The 18,047-nt window shown below is 37.1% G+C and overlaps 1 protein-coding gene across 4 annotated transcripts in view; it reads left to right on the plus strand.

The window, feature by feature from the left end:
• The window catches only part of ASCC3 (activating signal cointegrator 1 complex subunit 3), a 344,981-nt gene that overhangs the window by 203,304 nt on the left and 123,630 nt on the right, over positions 1-18,047 (plus strand). For all 4 annotated transcript variants that reach the window (XM_075554730.1, XM_075554729.1, XM_075554728.1 and 1 more), the window contains exons 20-29: positions 452-628; positions 1,726-1,951; positions 4,565-4,719; positions 7,095-7,193; positions 8,316-8,484; positions 12,365-12,585; positions 14,326-14,411; positions 15,864-16,030; positions 16,138-16,283; positions 16,600-16,720. In XM_075554730.1, the coding sequence (XP_075410845.1) occupies positions 452-628; positions 1,726-1,951; positions 4,565-4,719; positions 7,095-7,193; positions 8,316-8,484; positions 12,365-12,585; positions 14,326-14,411; positions 15,864-16,030; positions 16,138-16,283; positions 16,600-16,720 (1,567 nt within the window). The remainder of the gene's footprint in view (positions 1-451; positions 629-1,725; positions 1,952-4,564; positions 4,720-7,094; positions 7,194-8,315; positions 8,485-12,364; positions 12,586-14,325; positions 14,412-15,863; positions 16,031-16,137; positions 16,284-16,599; positions 16,721-18,047) is intronic.

The following is an 18,047-nucleotide window of genomic DNA, read 5'->3' on the forward strand; positions in this document are numbered from 1 at the left end:
AATTATAGTACTTCACAACTTTCAAATATGAATGTGTTATGCCATATAAAAATATATGCCTGTAATGAATGCATTTCAAGATAATTCAAGTTTGCCCTAATCCATTTGGGCAGAGGTCTTACTCTGGTCAAATAAAAAATGAAATCTCATCAGTTGAAGGATGGTGAGGTCAGGGATTTAATTTTTGTGGCATATCAAATTTTTGTATGTCAATGGCAGCTTTAATATTAGTGATGAATAATAAAATATGATTGTATGAGACTTAAGATAGTTTTTATATTGTATTTCATTAGCTCTGAGTAAAAAAATAGTATGATTTAGCTACATAAAAGGAAAATGTTCAATTACAGTAAATTGAAACTTTTAAAAGCGTGGATGTAGTTTAATGTAAACATGAAAGACTTTTCATAAATCTACCCAAATATTCCTATTAAAACATTGATTTTTCCAGGTCAGAGAAGAAGAAATTGAGGAGTTAGATGCCTTATTGAACAATTTCTGTGAACTCTCAGCTCCAGGGGGTGTAGAAAACAGTTATGGGAAAATAAACATCCTACTTCAAACTTACATCAGCCGAGGAGAAATGGACAGTTTCTCTCTGATATCAGATTCTGCATATGTTGCGCAAGTAAGACTTTTGCGTCCTTGCTATTTTCTATTCTTTATTTCAGGGAATCAGAGAATTAGGTCATTCTGAACATTGTGGATGTACTAAATTGTGATGTGCCACCAGTTTTCCTTTGTGTCTTAAAATGGTTTCTGTTGACTTTGCTCATCTTTTATATAGTCTGGAGGATTAAATCAGGCTTGGGATATGATTTGATGATTATTTTGACTATTGTCTGATATTACTGTTGTGTTCATTATAAGGATCTTAAAATATCAAGTATTTTTAATTCTTGTTACTTAAGAACAAGTAACTGGTTTTATATTTTAATGGCAAAGTTTATGTCTTGTGTTTACAAAAAGGAAATGAATATTTAAAGCAAAAAGGGCATTTGGAGGCTTTGTTGCATCCCTCAATTTGTTGAACATATAAATAAATCTTTTTAGCTTAAGTGTGTCTCCTGTCACCATTCAACATGGCTTGGCTCTAATTTTAAAAAATAGAAATAAATTGATGGTTAGTATCAGCATATCGATTCGAAGCCAGGTCTGAATGACACTCACTAAACTTGAAACTACTGTCTTCCTGGATAAAACCCTGGATTCATTACAAACCAAACTTTGGGGGCGCCAATAATATGGGTAGTGCACTCATCAGAGTTTCCTTTGTCATCCTTCTTTTATTAAATTTTCTCCCTGTGTCCCCAAATCTTTCATATTTCACCTGGAAATAGCTGCTTACATTTAATCATCAGGCAGTCTGCCCAGGACCATCCTCAACGCTTCCACTGTAGGTGGTGTCAACGGCCTTTTCTGCATGCCTATACCCTGTCTTCCTGCTTGCTTCCATTCATAGAGTATAAGAGTGGAACTTCCTAAGAATTTGGAACTATTGCTACTCTTGGAGAATGAAATGGTAGTATCCATGTATAAAAGATATGCTTGTTATACATAGAATAGTAAGGATAATGAAAGTCATGTGAAAGTAAATGTTGCCCCCAAATTAAAGGACGATGCGTGACTTATATTTCTTTTGAAACTGAGCCTGAATTATAAACGTACTGGCAAGTGTAAAAGCACAGTGGACCTAACCACCAGTTTCCCTTTCTCATTCTTCAGAATGCAGGTCGAATTGTCCGTGCCCTTTTTGAAATTGCTCTGAGGAAACGTTGGCCCACCATGACCTACCGGCTCCTGAATCTCAGTAAAGTCATCGACAAGAGGCTTTGGGGTTGGGCTAGCCCTTTGAGACAGTTTTCAGTCTTACCACCACATATTCTTACAAGATTAGAAGAAAAAAATCTTAGTGTGGATAAGCTGAAAGACATGAGAAAAGATGAAATAGGTAAGAATATACTCAAAGTATTTATTACACTATGAAAATAAAATATTTACTGGATATAAAAATATTAAGAATTTTCCCATTTCTTAGAATTCATTTCTATCCTTTTAAATGACGTTTCTTTTGATTTATCTAACTCATCCATGGGTCTCTCCAGATTTTATGCAGTTGCTCCAATTAGATATTAAAATGAAGTTTAGACGTCTAGCCCTTATTTGACTATTTTACAGATAAAAAGAGATATATATGAGCAATTACTTAATAAAATTTATTCACAATTGTTTTAATGTTTAATTTATTTCAAGACCTTTTATTATGTATAGAAGGAGTATGATAGTAAAAGAAAATGGGAACATCAATCTCTGCATATCTACAAAATGTCGAAGGGAACTTCATCCTTAACACATGTATACATCTGTAAACCTAGTTAGTAGCAGTGTATCCACTGCATTTGGTAATCTGCGTTTTTAACATAACACAAGCAAAAATAAAAACAATCCCTTATAGCTTAATGTTTCATTAACTAAATATATAACCCGTTGAATATATATTTTGCCAAACTGATGAGAAATGAGAGGCTAGATTCCTATTGGGAAAAACTCTCAAGATATGAAAGGAATGTGAAGTCTATTTTTCCTTTTTGCCGGTGCAGAAGAAGGAAAACACTAACACCCTTCTCACACCACTTGCTAATGAATATGACTTTTCTAACCCATTATCTCTGTTACTGCCATCAACCAGCCTAATCCTGGTAGGTCTGGGTAAGCGAAGGTATGGGACGACACTGAAAGGATTCGGTTGTGAGTGATTGTTAACAGGACTGATTGGGATTGCCATCTGGCTGGGTATAAATGAGCCATGTTAGATGCAGGAATATGGGTTTCTCACTACAACCAGGAGAGAAGAGCCTGGAGTGATTCTTTGGACCCCAAAACCATTGCACACTGAACCTCCTTAATCCAGGAGATAGCTTTAACCCCACAGGAGTGCCAACAGCTGATGCAGGAACCAGAGCACAGTGGACTTCCCATTCCAGAGATGAAGTAAGGCTGAATGCTTTCTCACGGGAAGCTGGCATGTGAAGTGGTGTGCCTCCAGACACTTACTGGGGGAGCTAGAAATGAGCATCTTTAGGGAGAGGTTTATGGGGAAGTGGTGTGCCCTTTGGGCACTTATTGGTTGCACTGGCACAGCTTTGCACCATTGTTTGAGCAGGGCCCAGGAAACAGGCTTGAGAGGCCAAAGACTAGAGAGGGGCCTGCCTGCTGAGAAGAGGTTCCCAAGAGGCTGTCCTGTATGATGACCATCTCTTCATCATTTAAAATTTGTCAACTACTAAAAACACACACACATCCACACAGGAGCCCTTGGGGCATAGTCAATTACAAGTTGGGCTGCTAACCACAGGGTCAGCTGTTCAAACCCACGAGGCTCTCTGTGGTAGAAAGATGAAACTGTGTAATCTCAGAGATTTACCCCCTTAGAAAACAAAGGGGCAATTTTTCACCCTTGTACAGTGTAGATATGTGTCAGAATCGACTCTTTGGCAGTGAGGAATTTTGTTGTTGTCTGTTTTTAACTTCCTTAATCAATCCCATAATCATGAGTATTATCCATGAGTTCTGAGTGGGTACTGTAATTGAACGCAGCTCAGAAGTGAGGGTGCTGTGGAAAAGGACAGTTGGTGTTAGAATTGGTAGGAAGTTTAGAGCTGGAGGACATGAGGCTCAACTTAGCCTCCTAGAAATCTACTTAGGTGATACTGAAGTGGAGTTTAATTTTCCATTCCGTGTGTGTAACTGGAGGAGGTCAGACACTATCCTCCCACATTATTCTTTGTTATACACACCCAAACAGAGAAATTTGGAGTTATCAAGGGAAGTTGAGGTTACGCGCATTGAGGGAACATCTAAATATTTCATCAAAATCAAGAAGGCAGTTGGAGTTTCAAATATGGGTAAGAATAAGATATTTAGATTCATTTATAAATGTTATTTTTAAAACTATTTTGAAGCACTAAAATATGCAGGCAATTTTGGTACATTGAGATACAATATATTTTCACTCATTGCTGTGTCTAGAGTAGAAAGATTTTTGTAATTGGACAACTTGCTTATGCGTTGCTCCTTGACACTCCCATGCATATCTACATTCAAGAACTTGACCCTGTATTAATATATATGCTTAATTTTGTGCCAGAATGGCCATATTTTATGTTTTCAGGGAATAGGATGAATAGATGAGTTATATTTGGTTACCGAAGCAAATAGATGGGGAATAAATTAATTTACAAAGTACTAAATATTCCTCTACACTGTTAATAAATTAACTAGAAGAAAATTCTACCTGTTTTTAGTGATTTCAACAGTATCCTGTCTTATAACTTTAAGAACCCTAGGAACAGCCAAAGAAACATTACTACTGGTTTTCAGAGCTATGAATTGCTAATTCAGGTTAACTATTACCAAATATTCAAACATGCCAGGTCAAGAATGTCAGCTATTCTACATGGCAAATCATAAAACAAGCCATAAAATCACCGCCGCAATCCCATTTACAAGTCAGATTCTACTGCTTTTCTTGTGTCTGGATACATTGCTTCTATTTTCCTTGCAGGTCACATATTGCATCATGTGAATATCGGTCTGAAGGTCAAGCAGTGTGTCCATCAGATTCCTTCGGTCACAATGGAAGCGTCTATTCAGCCCATCACACGGACTGTCCTCCGCGTGACACTCAGCATCTCTGCTGATTTCTCGTGGCATGATCAGGTAGGGGGAGGCTTCTGTCTGTGCTATGCAAAATACACTCTGCACACGTGCAGCTGTAGCTCTGTGCTGAAGGCCTCTGAAAATGAACCTGTATTACTTTCAGAAGATCAGTTAAAACATGACAGAAATGCCGTCTGTCATCCTCGAGAAAAGCGCAGTGTGATCTAATTAGGTACGTCAACCTTAAGAGCATTGGTTGTAGTTCTGTGCCGTCTGGTCAGTTTCCCCTCATAGCTATTCCGTGTGCAAAGAATGAAGCAGGGCTGTGTCCCTGAGCCCACGGTAACTGCTCAGTGCATCGCGCTGAGGGTCTTCCTCTTCTACACTGACGCTCTCACTGTACCAAGCAGGATGTCCTTCTGCATTGCGAGTCCGAGCGTTCAGGAAACATAAAACTTGCACACTGTACATTAGTGCAATGAATTCAACTTCAGAGGGACTTTCCCGTATTAGCTACATCTTCTTTCGTGCTTCCTGTGGTCCTCAGTTTTACCATCTCTGTTGACTTGGTCATAGTGGCCTACAAAGCTCACTACTCTTCCATGCTTGCAGAACCATTTTAAAATCGTCATGCCTCTCAAATTGCCATCTCTCCTCTGCTCTTTTTTAAATCGTTTGACTTCTAAAAAGCTTGTGCTACATGTACCTCCACTCCCTAGTCACTCGTTTGTTTGCCATTCGGAGTACTTCCTCCTCGGCCCCGTGGAAGTAAGTTTGTTCATTGCAGGGCAGTGATGCGGGCTTCACGTGGGCAGGGCAGGCTGTAGAGGGACGTTTTCTCTCTCATTGGCTCTGCGCAGAAATCCATATAGCTTTGCAGCATCTGTACATTAGACATTCCTTGGAGACCTCCAGGGCCTGAGTCTTCCCCTGGGTTTAGGAGTTGCTCAGTAGAGGTATCCCAGGGCCAAAGGGTGCCCTCCAGTTCAGGCTCTGTTTTATTCGTGGTAGCCTGTCTCTCTCTGATTCTCTCTTATTTTGTCTCTTGTCAGATAAAAGCTGTTGGCAGATCACACCCCCTTAACATCCATCAGGGTTGTGAAAGAATTAAGGGTGTGACATCCTAACTTTAATCATCTTATTGGTTTATCACATCATAGATCATTACATAGCACCTAACATTATATCATTACATAACCCCCCAGGCATTGAGGCTCATGGCCCAGCCAAGTTGACATGTTTTTTGGAAGGACACAATGGTATCCATGACAGAAGGTTATTAGCTGCACAAATGGAAGATTTGACTCAAACTGACTCAGGCAACAAAAAAACATATTATCTGGCACAATGAAACCTGATAGGTCGAGCCAGCCGTAAGGACCATTGAGTTCTCTGTTTAATAACATGATCCCTTGTCCAGGATCATTTTATCTCTGCTCTGCTAGTACTGTGAACAGTTTCCTAAGTGTTGTCCCTAATTCCATGCTTATATTTGGCAGCAGGTAGAAAATATACTCATTTCACCAGCCCAAAGGATGGACTTATATGTCCTTCTCCTCAGTCGATTTTGACCATGTTCCTATCACTGCCCACAAGCCGTTGGCCAGAGAAAGCCCGGAGCTGATTGCCTATGGCAGTCAGAATTATCCCAAAAGAGTCAATATTTCCTGAGATGAATATTGAACAAGACTGAGCTTAGGGGGAAAAAGAGAGCTAGAAATGAATCTAAATATGGTATGTGTAATGGAATTTTATTTAACAACAAAGGGTCTATTAATTCATTGCTACAACATAGTTGATACTAAAAATATCATAGTAAATAAGTCATTCAAAGAAAACCCATCTTTTATGACTCCATGTATGTGAAATACCCAGAAAAGCAAGCCTGTAGAGATGCTGGATCTCTGGTGACATAGAGGGTTATGAGCTGGCCTGCTAACTACAAGGTCAGCAGTTCAAACCCACCAGTCCCTCCACTGGAGAAAGAAAGGCTTTCCTTTGTAAAGATTTACAACCTCAAGAGCCCAAAGGGGCAGTTCTACTTTGTTGACAGGGTGGCTGGGAGTTGAAAAGTATTCTGGGGCAGCAAGTTGAGTTCCGTTTGTGGAAAACAGAGATATTTGTGAGTCGGGCTTCCTAGGAGGAGGAAGTAATGATGATGGGAAGTGGAAGTAATAACTAATGAACGTAAAATTTATTCTGGAGTGATGAAAATATTTTCAACTAGCTTATGATGATGGTTTCACATCATTCCTGGGTATGGTGAGAACCTGGGTATGGTGAGAACCACTGAACTGCATACGCTAAATGGTTGAATTGTATATCCTGTAAAATATGGGGCAGAAGAGCTGAGAGAGATGTGGGCACACAAACAACAGTGTGCCACCCTTTTGAGTTTTGATATGCATGGTGTTAGGATGCCGTTTCTCTTCTAGGTCCACGGGACAGTGGGGGAACCCTGGTGGATTTGGGTAGAAGACCCTACAAATGACCATATTTATCATTCTGAGTACTTTTTAGTTCTGAAGAAACAGGTAAATATTATCCTATTGTGTTATTACCAAATAAGAAAATACTACCTAAATGATTTTTTTGTTTTCACCTTATTTCCCCTGAATTTTATAGTGCCGTTGAAACCCATTTTGTTTCTACTTGACTGTAAAAGAAAATAGAAGTGGTTAGTGCTGACTCGCTCCATGTGAGCGGAGCTTGATAATTTAGTTGTAATCGCCATACTTTGCAGTATGGATCCCCGAGGAATGGTGGGGAGTATGTACAACAGGTGGGGCAAATAATTTTAAAGAATATCAAAATGCACAAGGAAAATGATGTTCCTTTTTGAATTGTTCTCTAAGTTCCAAGGGAAAACCTCAGTTTGATGCTAGCATGTCTTTAATGCTTTGTTCGTAATTTTTCTTTTACCAAAAAGAAGGCAAGCCTCAGACTGACAACTTTAGGTGGGCTGCAATAGGTTTTCATAGCAGGGTTTGAAATGAGTTTCATGGCATTTGTCTTCATGAGAGCCTCCTATTTCTCCTGTAGAGTCGTGAGTGTGTGTGTGTGTGTGTGTTTCAGTGCACGGTCGCGCGTGTGTGTGCAATGTCTGACAGATGGTTGGGAGCTGAATGTTGTTTTTTTTCCACTTAAGATAGTGATAGAGTTTCAAGAAAAAATATAAGTAAGTATATAGTGATTGATGATCGAGGTGAAAGATGAGACTGTCTACTCCCATGAAAATTTAGTCTCAAAAATCTTCTATCAGGTTGCTGTGTGTCAGAATTGATTCCGTGGCAGTAGCTGGGATTTTTTTTATTTGAATATAGTAAAAATAATTAAGTTATTAAATAAATGAAGTTTGGGAAAATCTGATGGTTCAAATTAGTAACCTGTTGATACATGATAATATGCATCTATAAATATAATTAAGTGAATATAGATTTTACTGTTCTATCAGATGCCTTCAGAATGTAGTCCTTTGTGAGTTTCTGAATGTAAATTATCTGTGAGTTTCTTAAATAAAGCAGTTGCTTAGAAATCCAAGATACTTTTGGTTTTTAGAACCTCTTGCTGAAGAATGTCATTGCATGAAAATCAGACTGATTAAAACGTTGTGATCTTAGAATGTCCATATTCATTTTCACCTTTTTCTGTATTAGGTCATTAGTAAAGAAGCCCAGCTACTAGTGTTCACAATCCCTATTTTTGAGCCTCTGCCTTCCCAGTACTACATCCGAGCCGTGTCTGACAGATGGTTAGGGGCGGAGTCTGTGTGTGTCATCAACTTCCAGCACCTGATTCTGCCAGAGAGACATCCTCCTCATACAGGTAGGTAACGGGTAAGATAATAGCTTGACTCAGTGAGTTCCCAAATTTATTGTTTGAATTATTACTGAAACTGTGTGAGTTCCTCAACGACATTAATATTGTTTAAATATACATCAAAATCTTAACTTGTCAATATAGTTCGAAAGGAGACTCTTCAGACTCTGAAATCTCTGTGTATCTATATTATGTAGAGCTTAAGAATGGGCCTTAAGTTTCGTTTGAGTCCCCCAAACATTAAATCTAGACCAATTCTACTACTTCTAACAGGCATGGAATTTGTTATTTCTCTTTTGTCTCTATTTTCACACAAAATTACTATATTTCTCTACAACTCCTTCCTTTTATAAATTTCATTTAATAATTCTTCCTCATAGTTATTACAACTTATTTCTAGTACATTAAATTAATTAAAATTAGTCATTTCTTGTTTACTCTCTGATTTGCTTCTATATCCAAGAAAAAAAAGTGCAAATATTAAGCGGTCACATTATTATCTATATCACTTCAGAATGGGTCAAATCTAACTAAAGTCAGTTCATGTACAGCAAACTGCATGAGCCTGTTATATAGTTCTGTTGCTCCGCATAAGCAGTATAAGGGGGCCTATTAGCGCTAGTTTTCATGGTTATAACTGAAAAAAAATCCATTTTAGTCAGACAAATGTCTTTCTCTTTTGACTTAATAAAGAAGCAAAAATTAATAAATGTTAAAATAAAATGAATAAACATTAATAAATGTTCACAGTACTTTCCAATGTGCCTCACCAAAATCTACTTCAGAAATTCTCTAAGAATATTAATCAGTGTATTTATTAGTGTATTAAGTTTATTTGGTTTTTATTGAAATTTTTAATTTGAGTATTGATTTCAGTAGGCCCTTGATTACAGAAAAAATAGAAGTCTTTTCCATATTATTTTTCCAGAAAAAATATAAATCATTATTCAGAATTGAATTCTAGTTGTTAAAGTGTTTTAAAGGGAGCATATTACTTGCTAGTTTTTGAGGAGTGAAAGACAGCCTTAATGTGACTTTAAACTGCCACTTTTGTCAAATTAGCATATTAGCATAATTGCACTTTTATGTCTTAACCAAAGTGATCTGAAAGACGCATCACATAAAAGTGAGACTACATTAGCTACTGATCTTCACACTTAAAATGATCGTTTTTTCAGATTTTTTAAGGTAAATAAGCTTATGTGTGAAATCTAGAAACTAAAAATAATATACATAGAAAGATTTAGTACTTAAATTTGAAATGTGTGCTATAAGCATCGCTTCCCCGTTTTTTGGAATATATCACATGATCTTAGCATGCTGTAGCATTATTTTTTAATGCTCATTTAATCTGCTTTGCTGAGTGGCTATCTATTTATTTAATTAGCTGATTTCCAACTCTACTCTAAAAAACTGAAATGCTCCACAATGCCATCTCAATTGATATTAAAAATGTAAAATGTAGCTTCATTCTTCCAAGTTTTATTTGCCTCAAAATATATACAAGCATCCCTTTAAGCCCAAGTCAGCCCCAAAATCTTCATCTTTAACAGACATGAAGCATGTTAATTTAGAAAAGTCAATATATATGCAAATATTTATCATCTCTAATAAGACCGAATCTGTTCTCTTGATTGACATTTGAGTTTAGCCTTCCCTCCTCCCATCTTGATTTTCAATGCTGCAGAAAAATAAGAAATGGTGATGTGTCGTGCAAAGTATGCAAGTAGCTCTCTGTTCCTTCAGGTAAAAGAGGAGAGAAGGATGGAAAGTAGAAGCATTTTTACTCTGAAGTGCATTTGTTGATGAGACTCTCTTATGCTTTCCCTTCTGAAACTATGAATATGCAGGCCACCACATCATCTTACTGATTTTTCTTGTCTTCTCAAACCTCAAATTAGTAGAATCATCTTCAGTGAAATGACCCCAAAAGTAAAGCTGCTTTCTGGTTTTCTGGTTCCTGCTTTTGGAGGCTTGGGGGAAAGACAAGGTCTGTCGGGAAGCTGTTATTTGGTTGCTGTTGAATTGCTCCTTCTCGTGGAGCGAGACCCATGTGTGCATGGTAGCGCCGCTCCCTATGGTCTTGAAGGCTCTGACCTTGCAGCAGCAGATCACTGGGTTTGTCTTGCAGTGCATTGGGTTAGTAGTTAAGTGCTTAGCTGTTTACTCCTCTCTGAGACTCAAGGATAATTCCTCTGCTTCTCCAAATAAGTTTAATCTTCTCATACCCTAGACCTTCAGTCTGGGTATTGGGTAACTACTAGATCTCATATCTTGCAAATTTCCTGAGTGCAGTTCTAATTCACTCCCATGTTTTAATATTCCCATGGTTCTTCACAGAATTATTATAAATTCCTAATTATTTAAGCAACTGTCATGGGGCTTCGTACTTCCAGAGAGCAGTATGGCCATCCCACTAGCCTTCACCTGCCTGCATGGCACCATGAAGCTTGTGGTGATTGGAGCCCTCTCCTCACCAAGGTCACTAACCAGACTCATGTTGGAACCTCTTCTGGAGCTGAAAGAAACTTAAGATATGCCTTCTTGTGCCCAAGCGTGCTGTAAAACATCCTCTGGCCTCCATTGCGGCGTCTTTTGGATTTCAAATGGGAAAGACTTAATCTCTTAAACCTCACTTTTCCAAAGGATGTGCTTTTATTACTCACCAACTTATACTGTAGATAGAGTCGGGAAGAGATAGACATGACGGCTCATGCTCACTTTCCCTTGGAACTCGCTTCTCAGCCTTTTGTTTAGCGCTTAGGACAGTACCGCTAATATGCAGGTGGTGGTAAAAGGTAAAAATTAGATCTTTTGTGTCTGGTTGGTATATTTCTAACCTCTGCAATCTAATGTCTGTGGTTGAATGTAAATGGTCACAGAGAAGAACCAAAAACTAGGTAATTTCTCCAATGAATATTCAGCCAAAGACAGATAATGGATAAAAGAAAAATATTTCTGTTTCAGAAGTTTAAGCTTCATGTTATCTTCTCCTACCTCTTAGATTAGGAAACATGCTGTCGTTTAGACTCAGCAGTCTCATACATGCCTTAATTTCCTTTGATGGAAATGAGACACATATTCAATTTGGCAATATCACTTACTTTTATAGAAGCCTTAGTTTTGATCAATGAGTTTTTGGTTTGGCTTTCAGCTCAGTTTTATTTACACTTATTTTATAATACTCTTATAGTAGGCACTTTCTTCTAACTTTGAGCAGTTTAAAGACAGAAATTCATTTTGTAGTTGTTTTTCTTAATAGATGGGGAAAAACTCTCTTATTTTCAATTGGCAAGAGCAGGGTTCGACAAACTTTTGAGACAAAAGGGCCAATCCTGTCCTTCACAACAAATTAAAAGTTACCCAAGACACATAAATATATTTTTACAAAAAATGAAATCATTATCTAACTGATATCCTTCAAAATATTTCAATTTTACTTCAGAGCCTTAGATACATACCAAAAAAGCCCAATATGGTTCAAGAGCCACAGTTTGCCGACCTGGGCTAGACTTATTCAGTTGTGCAACAAATAAAAATAATTTGTTAGTAGTAGCCAATCCAGAACTGACGTTTGCAAATGGGCTACATTTTTCTTGAAATTGGGATAATTTTGCTTTTGTTCTATAACCTCTTTACGCTTGCACACTTTATCACTCAGGTTGCTTTCCTGATTGAGAGTGAAAGATATGATATTATAATTAGCTGTGGAAGGGGTCCATTATGTCAATATTATAAGTGTAATGACGGGCCAGGGGATATCTGTAACAGAGAAACCAGCCTGTGTTCGAGCATTTTCCCCTTGTGAAAACCTGAGGATCATTGTGTGGCGTTAATACTGTGCTCTGTTCCAGTCACGTCTGACAGTACCTGTTGCATCTTTCAGAGTTGCTGGATCTTCAGCCTTTACCAGTCACGGCTTTGGGAAATAGACAATACGAAGCCCTGTATAAATTCACCCACTTTAACCCTGTGCAGACACAGATATTTCATACGCTCTATCACACGGACTCTAATGTTCTGCTGGGAGCGCCAACTGGGTCAGGGAAAACGGTTGCCGCTGAACTGGCCATTTTCAGAGTCTTCAACAAGTACCCGGCGACAAAGGTTTGTCCAAAGATAATCACATGCATGCCTTCATTTAAGAAAGGTGATTTGTAACCTCTAAACTAGCCAGTTGTGCATATACCAGCAGGACCCAGTGAGCAGACTTGTTATTCTGGCAGTGAATTTCAGGGGTTGGGGGGGACAATATTGCATCATATTACAAAAACTGGCCACAAGAACATTTACCTCAAATTGTATTGTGCTCTACCCTAGAGTTCAATGTGCAGAGTGGTGTTCACACATCCTTTCTTCATTGTAAGATGAACACAGTTCATAGACAGTTTCATTGGGAGATAATGAGCCCGGTCATATTTGTAAGATATGTAATAATCAGCATCCGGTTATTTGCCTGTGGAGCAAAGCCAGTGTGATTATATGTAGGAAATCTAGCTAGAGTTTTCATTCCATACTTTTCTAAATAGCCATAAGTCATTAAAGAATATGAAACAGTATTATAAATGAAATAGGTAATTATATAAAACTGTGAGCAACCATGATTTTAAATTGTGGCGATACAGTAAGTCCCCCGGTTACTAACACCTCATTAACAGAATCGCACTTGCCCTTGAGTGTTCCGTAAATTTGCCTTCACTGTGAACCAGCCGAAGCAGCCCTCCTACAACACATCTTTATCACCATTACCGTGCCTTGCTGTGCTAGCCCGTACTCCTTGAAAGGCTGTGAGGCTTTCCTGGGACTAAAGCAGCTAAATAAGGCCCCTGTGTACCGTACACACTCGAGTGTAAGCCGACCGCAATGTCCGCCAAGGCACCTAACTTTACCCCAAAGACTGCGTTTTAAATGTGCTGGAAAAAACTCGGCTAATACTCAAGTATATACGGTACCTGTTAGGCTTACCTAAACATGGCTCCAAAGGCATGGTTAGCCATGGATATCATTCATTACCTGGAGACTGCATGTACTTCACGTCTTAGGATAGAGGTACTTCAGAGATGTTGTTATTAAATTATGTGCTTTTCCTTCATATTTTGCGCTTCAAAGATATTTTAACTTCATTAATTAGGGATTTCCAATTATTAGCTCTTTTTACTTGCTTAGTATTTTGTTTCTGCTGCTCAGTTTCTCCGTTGTATGCAACAAAGGAAGGGCAGCCTAAATTTGAAACCCTTTACAGAGGGAAGAAATCTTTCTTCAGTGGATAATCTTTGCATAGGTTCAGTTACTCAAAATGAGGTTGTTCTTGTTTAAGAAGGAATACTTAGAATGTGTAATTGTGCTCCCATAAAAATCTACATTAAAATTTAAGTAAATAATTTGGCTTTGAAACTTCATAGTTAGTAACTTTCTTCATAAAAGAATTACACAAAGATCATGTAAATCTGGGTTATAATAATACGAGACACTTTTAGAAGTATTTCTCGCAATGTAATGTATAATTATTTAATTGGTTTCACAATGTGGTAGGAAATGATTTCATTATAAAATACTCAGAGAAAATACCTGTGCCACTTCTCAAAAAAATGTTTAAAATTTGTTCATATGAGTGTATTTATGATAGAAAGTATTATGATGTATTCAATTCCTGTATTATTTGAGATATAGTGTGATTAAACTAATGATTATGACCATAAATTAGAAACTTAAGTTTTTCAATTGTAAAAGATACATTTTAGAAGTACACTGTCATATTTTAACAAATTTCAGCAAGTCTAGTTTTATTTTCAAAATTCTGCCACTATTTTCATGATCTTGTTTTTTGCCCCTTTCCCCTTTTTTTAGGCTGTGTATATTGCACCCCTAAAGGCTCTTGTACGTGAACGAATGGACGACTGGAAGATTAGAATAGAAGAAAAACTTGGTAAAAAGTAAGTTCTTTTGTTCAAAAGAGATGCCTACAATAGTATAAAAGGATAAAAAAATAAATACTTTGAATAAAATTAATTGAAATGCTACTACTATTAAATTTTTATTCATATCTTCCTAATCTCTCAACTAGAGTTCCACAGTCACCAGTTCTAAATACATTAAAAGGATTGTTTAAGATTGCGTAATCAAATCACTTTAATCATATCATATGCGTAATTTTCTTTTCTTAGAACATTTAGTATAAAAATATCCTTAACCTACAACAAATGAAACAAAATTATGTTGCTTTGTTCTTCTTTCATATCATTCAGAATATCTTCCAAAACAGCTTAAAACATATTTTACAAGTAACTTATTTTTGTAAAACTTAATGGAAGTTATTTGCAGAACACGATGCATTTTTAAAGATTATTTTAGTATTATTTATTGAAATTTTGTTTCAATAACAAAAAATTTCAAGCAACCTAAATGTTCAAGAGGATATCAGTAACTAATTATAAAATATTCAGAAAATATAAAATATTGTATTACTGTATAAAAACGAGGTCTTTATGAAGAATTAAATGAATGATTTCTACAAATAATGTAAAAAAAAATAAGCAAAATATCCTGCGTTGTTTCATGGTTGAGAGCAGAGTGGCTGGAGGATAGGAGGGATGTTTTAGAGAATCTTTCTACATACTCTTTGAACCAGATCTATGTTCAAATAGTAAATAACATCTAAGAAAAAATAAATAAAATGGTTTTCCAAACAGTATCATTGGAAGTACTACTATGGCCCCTTTTTTCTATTTCAAAAGTGTTAGCATAAAATATAGAAATTATTTTCTGACTATGTAAAATTTGGAATGAGCCTCTGAATTTTCCTACCATGCGTTAGGTTTTAAAGTCTATGTCTCTTATTTTCCATCTTCTGTAAACAGGACTGCTCAGTAAGGTGGCACATATATTCCGTAGCTTATATTTTTTTCTCTCTCCTCACCCACCTCAAGCTTGTCTTTTATATGTTTGTATTAGCATACAAATATCTATAGAAAGTTTTAGTCTAAGTAATGAGCTTATGCATAATTGTATTCATAATGGATGGCTCGCACTGTCTTAATAAGCTAGCACTTTCGTTGATTAGAAGGATGTTTATTCTGCCATCTGAAAAGGGTTGTATAAGTTGAACTCTATAAAGCCTCATGCAGGTCAGAAATCCTATGGCCATAAACTAAAAAATTGACCTTTGCATGTTTGTGTCAGTGTTTGATTTTACATATCCTTTATGTAAGAAATGCCTTAGGACTTAAAAACACGTATTTTGGACTCAATAAACTGAAAGTTTTCAAAAATGAAAAGAAGATACTTATAAGCAATATCAAATGTCACTTCAAAAAAGATGTATTTTTGCCTTTCCAAGGTCATGTGTTAGCTGAAAAGTTAAAAGGCTGATTTTTATTCCTCTCCAGAGTTATTGAACTAACAGGGGATGTGACTCCTGATATGAAGTCCATTGCCAAGGCTGACCTTATTGTCACTACACCAGAGAAGTGGGATGGAGTCAGCAGAAGCTGGCAAAATAGGAGCTATGTTCAGCGAGTTACTATTCTCATCATCGATGAGATCCACCTGCTCGGTGGGTACCACTCTGTCCAAGACAATTTACAAACTCCATCTCTCATACTGAGGCAGCCAGAATTGAGGGCTGTTAAATGATTAATGTACATTATTCCTGTTTCCTAGGGGAAGATAGAGGTCCTGTTCTAGAGGTCATTGTATCTCGAACAAATTTCATCTCATCGCACACAGAAAAGCCTGTTAGAATAGTTGGTCTGTCGACTGCATTGGCTAATGCCAGAGACCTTGCTGACTGGCTCAATATTAAGCAGGTATGTGGAAGAGTAAGAAATCGGGAATTTAACAGTGTGCTTTAGGCGACCACATTACAAGAGGTACTGTTGGGTAAGCACTGGACTGCTAACCACAAAGTCAGTGATTCAAGCCCACCAGCCTCTCCACAGGAGGAATAGGCTATAAACTCCCGTACTCATTCATAGTACCAGAAACCCCATTTATAAGGTCAGTATGAGTCGGAATTGGCTCAGGAGCAGTGGGTTTGGTTTTTGTTTGGGGTTTGGTTGTTGTTGTTTATAGCTCTATAAACTTAAATATATAAACTGAAAATTATTTCTCCCATATTTTTAGATGGGCTTGTTCAATTTCCGACCATCTGTACGCCCAGTTCCACTGGAAGTTCACATTCAAGGGTTCCCAGGTCAACACTATTGTCCTCGCATGGCCAGTATGAATAAACCTACGTTTCAAGGTAAGCATCAGGCTCTTGTCATGACATACTAAATATGTAGTAACAATTAAGTGAATTCCAAATGATGTGGCCTTCTCTTAAGATATGTTACTGCTTCAACTTCCACAAGTATCTAAAGCTGTTTACCTTAACTGTTAAGGATTACTAATATACCATATGTGGAATTAACTATTAGAAATTAGGGATTTCATAGATGATAACTGCAGTAGAATAAAAGTGTGATTTTGTAGTCAAATCACTGTTAATATTAATTATTAAGGTGTCTTGTGGTAACTAGCCAGAAAAATGACAAAAGAATAATTGAAGTTAATCAAGTATCATGGTAAAAATAATCTCAATTTTTAACCAAAACTGTAAGTTAGAATTTTCAGTGCTTTCTTAAAAATATATTTTTCTGTTTTTCCTAACAAATTGGGCTAGCAGGACGGATTCAGAAAGTAACACTCCTGTTTTATTAAACACGTTTTCTGCAGGCTGCATAAGGAATATTTATTATATCAATTAAAAATAACCTTCAAAATAAATTCTCTCATGTGAACTGCTGGGGATTGTGAGGTGACAGTTGTGAGGTGACTTTTTAGTTGCTGTAATTAGCCTTATGACAGAAGCAAAGTATTGATTGTGAACTAGAGACCAATCTTGGCAGTTTAGATTATTTACACCTCTATGGAAGCATTGCACAAAATCACTAATGAACAATAAATCTGTGAGCTGTTTAGCCACACCTGTTCTTACAGCAGCAAAAATCCATTAACTGTTGTTGTTTTTAAAAAAGACAGAAATTCATTCATGGTTATGTGTATAAATGATACCAATATTGTACTAATACATGAATTTTTCACGTTACATCTTTAATAAGATTTATGTAAACAGTACCATTTTACAACTGTAGTGTTCAAATACTTTAATTCTGAAAGTAAAAATTAAAGATGAATTTATTTTTTAATATGTATTGTTGAGATTATGCATATCTATATATGTTTTTTAAATGTCTGAATACAATACTGGAAGTAAGCAACACATGTTATCGTCAGCCGTTTGTCATTTTGTCATCTGGTGGTGATTTGAGAGTGGCTCTGATGGCAGAAATGATGTCATCGGTGTTTCTAAAGCCACGGGGTCACCCGTTGTGGACAGGTGTCGTCTGAGCCTCGAGACGGAAACAGACCATGAAAGAGAACCTAGGCAATTTACTCCGGGCCAGGGGGGGTGGGGGGGATGAAGTTGGCCAGTGAAATACTTATGAAGAACATCATCTGATGTAGCCCATCAAATCAGAAGGTACTCAAACACAGAACACACCTGGGGAAGAGGTACCTTCTCAAAG

Source organism: Tenrec ecaudatus, chromosome 7, assembly GCF_050624435.1.
Source record: "Tenrec ecaudatus isolate mTenEca1 chromosome 7, mTenEca1.hap1, whole genome shotgun sequence".
NCBI classification, from domain to species: Eukaryota; Metazoa; Chordata; class Mammalia; order Afrosoricida; family Tenrecidae; genus Tenrec; species Tenrec ecaudatus.